The 14540-nt window shown below is 39.2% G+C and overlaps 1 protein-coding gene across 1 annotated transcript in view; it reads left to right on the top strand.

The window, feature by feature from the left end:
* Positions 1-14540, top strand: part of GDPD4 (glycerophosphodiester phosphodiesterase domain containing 4) — a gene marked incomplete at both ends in the record, with an annotated part of 138502 nt that overhangs the window by 54193 nt on the left and 69769 nt on the right. Inside the window, 5 exons of the mRNA XM_080816362.1 lie at positions 8044-8142; positions 8213-8306; positions 9131-9208; positions 10167-10312; positions 10723-10805. Of these exons, the coding sequence (XP_080672488.1) occupies positions 8044-8142; positions 8213-8306; positions 9131-9208; positions 10167-10312; positions 10723-10805 (500 nt within the window). The remainder of the gene's footprint in view (positions 1-8043; positions 8143-8212; positions 8307-9130; positions 9209-10166; positions 10313-10722; positions 10806-14540) is intronic.

Raw genomic sequence — 14540 nt, 5'->3', positions numbered from 1 at the left:
TCTCTTTTTTTTTTATCCATTCTGACACCCTGTGTGTTTTTTTTTAAATTTTTTTTTTAGATTTTATTTATTTATTTGACAGAGAGAGATCACAAGTAGGCAGAGAGGCAGGCAGAGAGAGAGGAGGAAGCAGACTCCCTGCTGAGCAGAGAGCCCGATGCGGGACTCGATCCCAGGACCCTGAGATCATGACCTGAGCCGAAGGCAGAGGCTTTAACCCACTGAGCCACTCAGGCGCCCACCCTGTGTGTTTTGATTGGGGCCTTTAGCCCATTTACATTCAGGGTACCTATTGAGAGATATGAATTTGGTGCTATGGTATTGCCTGTAAGGTGACTGTTAAGTGTATATTGTCTCTATTCCTTTCTGGTGTGCTACTTTTAGGCTTTCTCTTTGCTTAGAGGACCCCTTTCAATATTTCCTGTAGGGCTGGTTTTGTGTTTGCAAAGTGTTTTAGTTTTTGTTTGTCCTGGAAGCTTTTTCTCTTTCCTCCTATTTTCAGTGAGAGCCTAGCTGGATATAGTATTCTTGGCTGCATATTTTTTTCATTTAGTGCTCTGAATATATCATGCCAGTCCCTTCTGGCCTGCCAGATCTCTGTGGATAGGTGTGCTGCCAGTCTAATATTTCTGCTATTGTATGTTACAGACATCTTGTCCCAAGCTGCTTTCAGGATTTTCTCTTTGTCTGTGAGACGTGTAAGTTTTACTATTAGATGATGGGGTGTGGATCTATTTTTATTGATTTTGAGGTGGGGTTGTCTGTGCCTCCTGGATTTTGATGCCTGTTTCCTCCCCACACGAGTGCTTAATTTGCTCCAGTATACCTTCAGGACCTCTCTCTCTTTCTTCTTCTTCTGTGATCCCAATTATTCTAATATTGTTTCGTCTTCTGGTATCACTTATCTCTTGAATTCTCCCCTTGTGATCCAGTAGTTGTTTATCTCTCCTTGTCTCTGCTTCTTTATTCTCCATCATTTGGTCTTCTATATCACTAATTCTCTCTACTGCCTCATTTATCCTAGCTGTTAGAGCCTCCATTTTTTATTATACCTCATTAATAGCTTTTTTTAAAATTTCAACTTGCTCAGATTTTAGTTTGTTTCCCCAGAAAGGGATTCTCTGGTATCTTCTGTGCTTTTTCAAGCCCAGCTAGTATCTTTATAGCCATCATTCTGAACTCTGATTCTGACATCCTACTAATGTCTGTGTTGATTAGGTCTCTAACAGTGAGTACTGACTCTTGTTCTTTTTTTTTTTTTTTGAGGTAAGTTTTTCTGTTTTGTCATTTTGTCCAGAGAAGAATAGGTGAATGAGGGGACAAAATGCTAAAAGGGTAACAATGATCCCAGAAAAATATACACTAAATCAGAAGAGAGCCACAACCAGGAGGAAAAGAAAGGAAAATTAAAAAATGAATATGGTCAGGCTGGTGACTAGAACAGAGCCACACACTAGATTTGGGTGTATTTTGGTCTATTAGAAGAAACTGCTTCCCAAACTTTTGAAGAAAGAAAAACTCATATAAGAGTAAATGTGAAGAGGGGATGGAATATGACCATAAAGATGCAAATTAAAAAAGATTTTTAAAAAAGGAATTGATAAGTTGTTTGAGAAAGGAAAGAAAAAAAACTTAAAAAAAAAAAAAGAGAGAGAATGTTATCAGGCAGTAACTAGAACAAAGCCATACACTAGATTTAGGGTATATTTTGGTTTGTTAGAAGAAACTATATCCCAAAATTTTAAGGAAAGAAAAACTTATATGTATACAAGAAATAAGGTTAAGTTAAATGAAGGGATAGAATATGACTCTAAAAATGAAAATTAAAAAAGATTTTTTTTAAAGGTTTTGAGAAGATGGTGGTTAAAATGAGAAAGAGGAAAAACTAAAAGAAAAAGAAAATTTTAAAAATTTAACTTTGAAAGACTAAAGAATCATGGGGGAAAAAACCCTATGAATTCTATGTGCTATATTCTCTGAGTGTGGGGTTTTGCAGTTCTCATTGACCCATAAGCTTGGTCTTGGCTGGATGGTCTTGCTGATCTTCTGGGGGAGGGGCCTTTTGCAGTGATTCTCAAATGTCTTTGCTCAAGGCGGAATTGCAACGTCCTTACTAGGGGCCAGGCTGAGTATTCTGCTCAGGTTTGCTCTGGTAGCTTTTGTTCCTTGAGTGCTTTCTGTACAGCTTTGGAGGATGAGAATGAAAATGGCGACCTCCCAGTCTCTGGCCTGGAGGAGTCAAGAAACTCAAGCCCCACTCCTCAGTGAGCCCCCAGAGAAAGCAGTCAGTCCCTCCTATCTCTCTGGTCTCTGGCCGCACTCCGTGCTCACCCAGCCTGTGACTGAGCGTTTCTGTCTCTGGCACATGACCCCATTTGTTGTCTCCAAACCTAGCAGATTTCTGCTGTGTATTCCAGTGCTCTCCTCCCAGTGGAGGAAGGGGGTTGGGTCTCCCTGGATCTGGTGGGCCCTTGCTCGAAGAGGCCGACTGTGCTGCAGATGATGGTTTAAGGTAACTCTGAGCTGAGAGCCCACTTCTTGGTTCCATCTTTGCAGACGGCTTCCCTGTTCTGATACCTGGGAGCCCTGCCACACTTAGGCAACCTCAGTCTTTCCATGACCTCGAGGGTCCTGAGACCACACCATCCCAGAGAGGGCTTCACCCCCCACTTAGCCACCAGAGTGATGTCCCTCAGTGGAGCAGACTTCTAAAAGTTCTGATTTTGTGCTTTGCTGCTCTATCCCTTGCTGGTAGCCAGCTGACAGAGGCTCTCCCCGCCCCGCACAGTCTGTCTTCCCGTATATCACCTTGGATTCACTTCTCTGCACATCCTGCCTTCCAGAAAGTGGTTGCTTTCGTGTTCATAGAATTGCTGCTCTTAGTTTCCTTGATCTCCTATTGAGTTTATAGGTGTTCAGAATATTTTGATAACTATCTAGCTGAATTCCTGGGACCAGATGAAATGTAAGTCTCCTACTCTTCTGCTATCTTGCTCCTCCCCAGTACATCATTAGTTTTGATGTAGTGTTCCATGATTCATTGTTTGCGTATAACACCCAGTGTTCTGTGCAATCCATGCCCTTCTTGATACCCATCACCAGGCTCATCCATCCCCCCGCTTCCCTCCCTCCTTGTTTCCTGGAGTCCATAGTCTCTAATGGCTCATCTCCCACTCTGGTTTCTCCCCTTTCATTTTTTCCTCCTCCTAGTGTCCTCCATGGTATTCCTTATGTTCCACAACTAAGTGAAATGGTATGATAATTGACTTTCTATGTTTGACTTATTTCACTTAGCATAATCTCCTCTAGTGCCAAACATGTTGATGCAAAAGTTGGGTATTCATCCTTTCAGATGGCTGAGTAATATTCCGTTGTGTATATGGACCACATCTTCTTTATCCATTTGTCTGTTGAAGGGCATCTTGGCTCTTTCCACATTTTGACTATTGTGGACATTGCTGCTATGAATGTTAGGGTGCATATGGCCCTTCTTTTCACTACATCTGTATCTTTGGGATAAATACCCAGTAGTGCAATTGCTGGGTCATAGGGTAGCTCTATTTTTAATTTTTTGAGGAACCTCCAAACTATTTTCCAAAGTGGCTACACCAATTTGTGTTCCCCACCAACAGTGTAAGAGGGTTCTCCTTTCTCCACAACTTCTCCAACATTTGTTGTTTCTTACATTGTCGATTTTTGCCATTTTAACTGGTGAAAGATGGTATCTCAATTTTGATTTTAATTTCCCTGATGACTAATGAGGTTGAAATAACTTTTTCATGTGTCTGTTAGCCATTTGTATATCTTCTTTGGAGAAGTGTCTGATCATGTTTTCTGCCCATTTTTTGACTTGATTATCTGTTTTTTGGGTGTTAAGTTTGAGAAGATCTTTATAGATCTTCAATGTCAGCCCTTTGTCTGTAGTGTCATTTGCAAATTTCTTCTCCCATTCTGTTGATTTCCTCTTTGTTTTGTTGACTGTTTCCTTTGTTGTGCAAAGCTTTTTATCTTGATCAAGTCCCAAAAGTTTATTTTTGCTTTTGTTTCCCTTGCCTTTGGAGACGTGTCTTGAAAGAAGTTGCTGTGGCCGATGTCGAAGAGGTTACTGCCTATGTTCTTCTTTAAGATTTTGAAGGATTTCTTTCTCACACTGAGGTCTTTCATCCATTTAGAGTTTATCTTTGTGTATGATATAAGAGAATGGTCCAGTTTCATTCTTCTGTATATAGCTGTCCAGTTTTCCCAGTTATGAATGAAAGGGGGAGATCACAACTAACATCAAGGAAATAGAAACAATCATCAGAAATTATTATCAATAGTTATATGCCAATAAGTTAAGCAACCTAGAAGAAATGGATGTATTCCTGGAAACCTGGAAACTTCCAAGACTGAAACAAGAAGAAATTAAAAACCTGAGTAGACCAATAACTGGTAAGGAGATTGAAGCAGTGATCAAAAACCTCCCAAAAAACAGGAGTCTGGGACCTGATGAATTCCCTAGGGATTTCCACCAAACATTCAAAGAAGAAATAATACCTGTTCTCCTGAAGCTGTTTCAAAAAATAGAAAGAGAAGGAAATCTTCCAGACTCTTTCTTTGAGGCCAGCATTACCTTGACCTACAAACCAGGCAGAGACTCCATCAAAAAAGAGAATTTCAGATCAAGATCCCTGATGAAGATGGATGCCAAAATTCTCAACAAGATCCTAGCTAATATGATCCAACAGTACATTAAAAGGATTATTCATCACCACCAGGTGGGATATATCCCTGGGATGCAAGGGTGGTTCAACATTTGCAAATCAATGAATGTAATAGAACTCATAAATAAGAGAAGAGAAGAACACATGGTCCTCTTGATTGATACAGAAAAAGCATTTGCTAAAATATAGCATCCTTTCCTGATTAAAACTCTTCAAAGTATAGGGATAGAGGGAACATTCCTCAACTTCATAAAATCCATCTATGAAAAACCCACAGCGAGTTTTGATATCATTGAGATCAGGAACATGACAAGGATGTCCACTCTTGCCACTGTTGTTCAGTATAGTACTAGAAGTCCTAGCAATGGCAATCAGACAACAAAAAGAAATAAAAGGTATTCAAATTGGCAAAGAAGTCAATCTCTCTTTACAGATGACATGATACTCTATGTGGATAACCCAAAAGTCTCCATCCCCAAATTACTAGAACTCATGCAACAATTCAGTAATGTGGCAGGATATAAAATCAATGCACAGAAATCAGTTGCTTTCTTATACATGAAAAATGAAACTATAGAAAGAGAAATTAGAAAATTGATTCCATTTACAATAGCACCAAAACCCATAAGATACCTTGGAATAAACCTAACCAAAGAGGTAAAGGATCTAATGCTAAGAACTACAAAACACTCATGAAAGAAATCGAAGACACAAAAAATGGAAAAACATCCATGCTCATGGATCAGAAGAGTAAACATTGTTAAAACATCTATGCTATCCAGATCAATCTATACTTTAAAAGTCATCCCAATCAAAACACCAATGGCACTTTTGAAAATGCTAGAACAATCATAAAATTTGGTATTTAACCAGAAAAGACTCCAAATCGCCAACGAAATATTGAAAAAGAAAAAACTGGGGGCATCATGTTGCCTGATGTCAAGCTATTATTACAAAGCTGTGATCACCAAGACAGCATGGTACTAACAAAATAAAAACAGATACATAGACCAGTGGAACAGAATATAGAGCCCACATATGGACTCAACTCTGTGGTCAACTAATCTTTGACAAAGCAGGAAAAATACCCAATGGAAGGAAGACAGTCTCTGAAAAAGAATTTTCTTTCAAAATACTGCTGTTCATTGATAATATACCTGGTCACCCAAGAATTCACATGGAGATGTACAGCAAAATGAATGTTGTTTTTATGCCTTTTAATACAACATCCATAATACAACAGTCCATGGATCAAGGGATGATTTTGACTACCAACTATTACTATTATTTAAGAAATACATTTTGTAAGGCTAATAGCTGTCACAGATAGTGATGGACCTGGGCAAAGTAAATTGAAAACCTTCTTGAAGGATTCAACTTTCAGGATGTCATGAAGAACATCTATGATTCATGGGAAGAGGTCGTAATATCAGCATGAACAGGAGTTTGGAAGAAGTGGATTCCAACACTCATGGATGACTGTGAGTGTTTCAAGACTTGAGAGAGTAACTGCAGACATGGTGGAAATTGCAAGAGAACTAGGACTAGAAGTGAAGCTTGAGGATGTGACTGAATTGCTGTAGTCTTATGGTAAAACTTGAATAGATGAGCAGTTAACTTCTCATGGATGAGCAAAGAAAGTGGTTTCTTGAGATGGATTCCACTGCTGAAGATGCTGTGAAGATGGATGAAATGACACAAAAGGATTTAGAATATTACATAAACTTAGTTGGTAAAGCAGTAGCAGGGTTTGAGAGATTGGCTCCAGTTTTGAAAGAAGTTTTACTGTGAATGAAATACTGTCAAACAGCATCACATGCTACAGAGAAATCATTCATGAAAGGAAGAGTCAATCAATGCGGCAGACTTCCTTGTAGTCTTAATTTAAAAAATTGCCATAGCCACCCCAGCGTTCAGCAACCACCACCCTGATGAGTCAGCACCTATCAACACTAAGGCAAGACTTTTCACTGGCAAAAACGTTATGATTCACTGAAAGCTCAGATGAGGGTTAACATTTTCAGCAATGAAGTATTTTTGAATTAAGGTATATACATTGTTTTTAAAGATGTAATGCAATTATACACTTAATTGACTACAGTATGGTATAACCATAACTTTTATATGCACTGGGAAAGCAAAAAATTCATCAACTTGCTTTATTGTAATAATGCCTTTATTGTGGTGATTTGGAACTGAACCTACAGTTGTGTCTGAGGTGTGCCTGTACTTTTTCTTTTTTGTAATGTCCTTGTTGAGTTGGGGCATGAATGTTTTGTTGGCTATGTAAAACAAGTCAGAATATGTTCCCTCTTTTTCTGTTCTCTGGAAGAGTTTGTTAAGGATTGGAAATATTTATTCCTTAAATGTTTGGTAAATTAGCCATTGAGGTATTTTATGATAAAGTTTGATTATGGATTCAATTACTTTAATAGATAGATAATGGAAAAAAGGTAACTAAACACTCTTTAGTACTGTTCTCACAGTACATATGTAGAGTTTAAAACTATACATTTAAAGGAGAAAAACTTGGGTGCCTGGGTGGCTCAGTGGGTTAAGCCTCTGCCTTCAGCTCAGGTCATGGTCTCAGGGTCCTGGGATCCAGGCCCGCATCAGGCTTTCTGCTCAGCAGGGAGCCTGCCCCCCCCCCCACCGGCCCCGCGCCTGCTTCTCTGCCTACTTGTGATCTTTCTCTCTCTGTCAAATAAATAAATAAATAAATAAAATCTTTAAAAAAAATAAAGGAGAAAACTTAAAGTTGTGTTTTCTTGGTCTCAATGTTTTTTTCTTTGTGAAGTGTATATTGTTCTGGCAGGCAGATTTCTGTTCCCCTTTGTTCAAAAAATATTTATTGGATGCCTATTGTGTGCCAAACATTCTGCAAGGCAGTAAGGATATAATCATAAACATTTTCCTTGATATCATGAATGTTATAGTTTGTTGCAGAAGACATACATAGAAAAGGCAATTATAGAATACTATTTACTTGTGAATGTATTGAGCCATATAGAAAAGTAGTGAACATTTGTAATAGCCATTGTTGAAGCAGGGTGAGAGGTGCTAAGCAATGTTAAGGGCCCAGCTGGGGCTAGAGATGATAAATTAGTAAAGGCATCAGACCACATAGCTGAGTAATTTTTTTCCCAGCCATGCTGTCCAGCAAAGACTTACACACAGAGATGGTTAAGTGATTGGATCCATTCCATGTTGAAGATTTGCAAGACAGAGTAAAAGGATGAGGAAATGAAGTCCCATTGTTGGGACACATATGTAATTCCCCAAAACAGTTCTGATTCAGTCCTAGTGCCTAGAAGTCAAGAGATTCTTTCTGTTTCCCCAGATCCTGGTTCTGCTAGTGATTGTGACAATCTCCTTTTTTTTGTGGATTTTATTCACGTACTGGAAGGACAGGTGGCTGACTACTGGGCTGTCACTGCAGGTAAGCATCATTCTATAGGTCTAGCGCTGTCTGTGTAGATGTGTCAGCCTAACTTTTGGCTTTCTCCCAGATCTTTGCTCCCTATGTGCACCTGAGTGGCATAACTATGATGGTTATCCTTTCCTGGCCTGTGGGCTTCTACTTAATCCATTTGGAAGAAGAAGGTATGTCATGTGGTAGAACCTTACCTGTTTATTTCAGCTCTAACTTTAGCTTGTATTCTTCACTTAGCAAAATGCAAGTTTAGTAGATAGCCACCACTATACCTCTTTGAAATTTGTTTAGCTTGTTATTCTTACATGCTCTTTGCGGTTGAACTCACAACCATATGTGGCCTGTCGCAGTATTTTCCTAGCCAAACAAGTCTTCTTCTGAAAAGGGATTCTTCTAGAAAAATAAGAATTTTCTCTATGTTGTTACAGATTTTCTGGGAATGGATTGAGGGTGGGGCGAGAATAGAGGTACATTTTAATTTTATTTGACTGAAGTGATTGCACAAGTCACAGTTTCTTTAGTTTGTATCAAATATTACTAGTGTCAACTAACAAACTTATGATGGGTCCAGATATCCCTCGTTCCATCCTGGTAATTCAAAGCAGTCTCCTGTGACTCCCTGACTCATAGCAGGAGCAGAAAATGTCTGCTACTGCCATTGATCTCTCCATTCCCAATATGGAAACAAAAGAATCAGAGAATCAGAGCTGTATACCGAATTGTTCTGAGAATAAAGTTATCTTGCAGCACCTTTACTAAAAAAGTAGGGTCTTCCTTTCTTTACCGTCTCTCTTTTTACTCTTGGTTAAATAAGGAGTATTTGCTTCCTGAATTGTGGAAGGATGCAGGCAAAAGAAAGACTGGATTGATACTTTTGCCATTGTGTGCTTGTACATGTGTGTACGAGTAAGTAGAGGTGAATTTTAGGCAATATTTCTGGGGCAGGATCTTAAAGGGAATAATAATGAACTCTTTTTCATTTCCTAAATTTTAGCTAGAATCAGAAGATACAAGATGACAAATTATGACAGAGAGAAAACCAAGAGATGTAATATACTCACAAAGTTGAGAGGTTAGAGCTGGAGATCTAGATTTGCAAGTGATTGGAGCATAAGTGGTAACTTAAAAATATGCAAATGGGTAAAATTCTCAAAGGTCTAAAATAGTGTTGGGGGAATGACCAGTGATAACAGATACTGTGATAGGCTGTTGGGTGGGTGTGTAGGAAAGAGAGAGAGAGAAGAGCAAATACCTAATATTTATTGATGACCTATTATGACTCATCACTGTTGATATATCAATTCTCTGAGGTAGGTTTTAGTAGAAAGATAGCTCCATTTTTCAGAATGAAGAAAATGAAGACTCAGAGAGGTTAAGCAACATGTCCTTAGTCACACAACTAGAAAGTGGTAAGACTATGGCTTTGAACTAAGATTTCTGCCACTATTTTGCAGTGTCTTAAATACAGGCATTTTAGGCTTATCTTTACAGGCTTTCTCAGAACCTGCCAAACTACTTTTCCTCCTGCGAAGGTATTCCTTAACATTTTCTCTCCATCCCACCTCCTTCACAGTTCATTCCTTTTTAAATTTACAGTTCCAGTGGTTTTCTTCTTTTTTTTTTTTTTAATTTCTTTTCAGCGTAACAGTATTCATTGTTTTTGCACCACACCCAGTGCTCCATGCAATACGTGCCCTCCTTAATACCCACCACCTGGCTCCCCCAACCTCCCACCCCCTACCCCTTCAAAACCCTCAGATTGTTTTTCAGAGTCCATAGTCTCTCATGGTTCACCTCCCCTTCCAATTTTTCTTAATAGTAATGCTTGTATTTGGATAGCCCTATACTTTAAAAATCACTGAAAATAAGTGAGGACATGACAGAAATAGTAAATCAGCCAGTCCATAGAATCAATGAAACCGATAGACTGGGTATTAACTGACAGCTGCTGGGATAGTTAGTTGCTTGAGATGGTTCTCCATTCCACTTCTGCTTTGTTCTCACTTCTCTCTCTCCCAACTTTTTTTTAGCTCTACAGGTGGCCATTGGATTGCCTTTTTTCCTTATCCTTTTATGTCTCTATGTTATTCCATTGGGGATTCATTCTCCCTGCATTCAGGAGGAGGGTAAATTGGGACCCAAGCCAGACTTCATTGGACATAGAGGTGCACCCATGGTAGGTCTGAGCATGGGTGAGTAGGCATATACATGGGGTGTGTGGATGAGAGAATGGGACCTCAGAACCATGGTAACCCCTGGAAAGGAAAAGGGTTTGGCTGGGAATGACAAGAATGAAGAGTTAATTGTAGAGGTTGGATTCGAACCCAAGTCACCTAACTTATCTTTCTGTACTATGCCCAGTCACATTACCTCAGATGAGCAGAGTCCCAGAATCAGTTTGGGTAGAGGAGAATATAGGGAGGCTCTTTAAAAAATAGCTTTTTTTTTTTTTTTTTCAAAGAGCCAAGGGATCCAAACTCGTCTTCCTAAAGCCCTTTGTTACTGGGCTTCCTCCCAGCCATTAAACGGATGGTGGCAGGGAAAGAGACTCTGAGGAATAGCAGCTGATGTTCTTTTCTTCCACAGTTGGGGCCTGAGAATACCATGATGTCCTTTGAGAAAGCTGTTGAACAAGGGGCCTGGGGGCTGGAGAGTGATGTACAATTAAGGTAGGAAAGCAGGGGCTGGAATGGGGAGGAGATAAGAACAATGCCATGGAAGATGACCAGTATGACCCGACTTGTAGAGAGGACAAGCCCCAGGAAGTTTCTCCTGTATTTGTATGGCACATATGCACACAGCACACACACAAACCACTTCTTTACAAACCATACATCTGTACCCTTGCATTCTCAAACATAGTCTCATAAATCATACACACACTATATAGTTTCCATACATAATTCCAATTTGTGCTCATTGCAAACCATGCTGACATTTTAACCCCATGCACTACCCTAGCAATCTACTTTAAATTCCCTGGGCACCTACTATATTCTAGGCCTTTTTGTGGGTGCTAGAGAGAGGCAAAAAGATGTAGCCCTGCCTAATAGATGTTCCTAGCCAGTGAAGGAGAAACAGCATGTTTATAAACAGAGTATAAAACGATTTGTGGTGAGTTCCTTCCAGAGAAGAATAAGTCAAATGCAGTAGAACATCAGTGGAGGAAAAGACCACTGCCCATTGTGTGAAAAAAGATCTGTGTCTTCAGAATTGTGTTTATGTTGTCTTGAGGAAAAAATATTATTTTACCAATCAAAGGTGAAGAAAGAAGGTATTCTACGGAGAGGCAAAAGTCAGCAAGCTAACCTGTATGGATTCCTTAAATGATATGCTTTGGGGATAGGAGAAGGCTATGTGAGGAAGGGGTATGGCTGTAAGGCTCGCTGAGGCTGGATCATAGAGATCCCTAAATGTGTAATGGGCTGCTTTGGTAGACTGTAGAGGACATATTACCGGATTGTTTTAGAAAGACTCATTGGGACATGTATGAGAGAGAATTGTCAGGGAGATGGGTGGTAGGCTGTAGCATTGTCCAAGGGAAAACAAAAGAAGACTTGGATCAGGGCAGTGGTGAGGATGAAATGACATGCTTTGCTGTAGAATCTTTGTACCTGAGCAGCTGGACGTGGAAAGGTTTCATCTGTTGTATGGGTATATTAGAGAATGTGATTTGTACAAACTGCCTTTACAGCCCTTCTAAGGGAGAAACAGAAATGAACCTTCTATTTCAAAGATGAGGAAATATGTTTTGAACCTAGATTCAAATAAGAACAATGTATTACTGAAGTCCTAAGGCTAGAATGAGCATAATAAATCCAGAATTAGAACTAGATTTCCTGACCCCTGCGTGGAGTTCTTAATGGTATCCAACAGTGACAACTGTTTCATGCAGCATGTTTGACTGAGAATTGAAAATGGATAGTTTATTAGAGCTCCTGGGTCATTTATTGAAATGTCTCATGGTCATGGCATAATGTGGTAAAGGTGCTGAGTTGGTGAGATCCTGGTGTACCGTCTTTCTCTCTCCTGTTACCTCTGTGACTTCAACTTTAATGTAGGTGATCCTTCCAACCCCTCAGTCTCTTTGCTTGTTGTTCCTGCACCATTTCACATTCATGGTCATACCCTTTGCTTTATCATTACCAAAAATTGCATATCAGCCAGAGTCCAGTCAGGACATGAATACCACACCAGTAACTTGAACAGGAAAAATGCAGTATCAAGAATGACTAAGTATGGGGCACCTGGGTGGCTCAGTGGGTTGGGCCACTGCCTTTGGCTTAGGTCATGGTCTCGGGATCCTGGGATCAGGCCCCGCATCGGGCTCTCTGCTCAGCAGGGAGCCTGCTTCCTCCTCTCTCTATGCCTGCCTCTCTGCCTACTAGTGATCTCTGTCTGTCAAATAAATAAAATCTTAAAAAAAAAAAGTTAAAGAATTACTAAGTATAAGTATTAAAATGTGGTTAACTACCAAAAGAGGTGAGAGGATCCTGGGAAATATAAAAATATCAAGTACAGCTACTGGAACTTCTGTTCCAGATGAAATGGAGTAAGCACATTCTACCTTATTTTTTCCAAGAATTACAAAATACAACAACAACAAATGGACAAAAATCACATACTTAAAAGTGCACAAGAATAAGAGATGTAGGGGCACCTGGGTGGCTTAGTCATTAAGTGTCTGCCTTCGGCTCAGGTCATGAGTCCAGGGTCCTGGGAGTAAGCCCCACATTGGGCTCCCTGCTCAGCGGGGAACCTGCTCCTTCTCCAACTCCCCTTGCCTGTGTTCTCTCTCTCGCTGTGTCTCTCTCTGTCAAATAAATAAAAAGATCTTAAAAAAAAAAAAAGAATAAGAGAGATACCTGGCTTTCCTAACACACAGACACAGAGAGCTAGGCAAAATGAGGAGACAGAGGAATATGTCACAAATGAAAGAACAGGACAAAATCACAGGAAGAGAACTAAAATGTAAGTAACATGCCTGAGAGAGAATTTAAAGTAATTATCAAAAAGATATTCACTGGACTTCAGAAAAGAGTTGAAGGCATCAGTGAGACCCTTAAGACAGAAAAAGAACCATTCAGAGTTGAAGAACACAATCAATAAAAATACACTTGATGAAATAAATCGCAGGCTGAAAGGAGCAGAGGAACAATTTAATGAACTGGAAGACAGAGTAATGGAAAGCAATCAAACTGAACAAATGAGGAAAGAAGAATTATGAAAATGAGAATGGGCTTAGGGAACTCAGTGACTCCATCAAGCTAATAATAATCACATTATAGGGTTCCCAAAAGAAGAAGAGAGAGAAAAGGGGGCAAAAATTTTATTTGAAGAATTAGGAGCTAAAAACTTCCCTAAACTGGGGAAGGAAACAGGTATCTAGATCCAGGAGGCAGAGAGATTCCCTCAACAAAATCAACCAAAGTGGGTTCACACCAAGACATATAGTAATCAAAATAGCATAAAGTAATGATAAAAAAAAATCGCAAAAACAGAAAGAGAAAACACAGTTACATTCAAGAGAAACCCTGTAAGTCTATCAGATTTTTCAGCAAAAACTTTGTAGGCCAGAAGGGAATGGCATGATTCCATGCCATATTCCATGTGCCAAAATGGAATAATGAACAGCCAAGAATACTCTTTCCAGCAAGGCTGTCATTCAGAATAGGAGAGATCATTTCTCAGACAAAGAAAAGCTAAAGGAGGTATGACCACTAAACCAGCCCTACAAGAAATATTAATGGGGACCCTTGAATGGAATGGAAAGACCATAAGTGAGAATATGAAAAGTAGGAAACACAAGAACAGTAAAAATAAGTATTTCTATAAAAAACCAGTCAAGGCATTCATAAAAGGATGTAAAATATGACACCATATAATTAATATGGGGAAAAAAGGAGTAAAAAATGGGTTTGAACTTAAGTGACAGTCAACTTAGTGTAGATTGCTATGTGCAGAAAATGTTATATGCTACCCTAATGGTAACCACAAATTAAAAACCACTAATAGATATGCAAAGGATAAAGAGAAAGGATTCCAAGTATATAACTAAGAAAACCAGCAAATCATGCAAGAGAGAAAGAGAAGAAAGGATCAGAGAATAACTACAAAACAACCAGTAACAAAAAGCCAAACATATCTATCAATAATTACTTTGTGTGTAAATGGACTAAATGCTCCAATCAAAGGACATAGAGTAACAGAGTGGATTAAAAAAAAAAAAAAGACCCGTTTATATGCTCCCTACACAGGACCCATTTCATATCTAAAGAAACCTGAAAATTGAAAGTGAGGGGCTGGAAAAACATTATGAAAATGGATGTCCAAAGAAAGCCAGAGTAGCAATACTTAATATTGGGCAAAATAAACTTTTTTTTATGTTTTAAAAATTTTTTAAT

This window comes from Martes martes (assembly GCF_963455335.1).
Source record: "Martes martes genome assembly, chromosome: 10".
Lineage (NCBI taxonomy): Eukaryota > Metazoa > Chordata > Mammalia > Carnivora > Mustelidae > Martes > Martes martes.
This window is presented reverse-complemented; position numbering and strand designations above follow the sequence as displayed.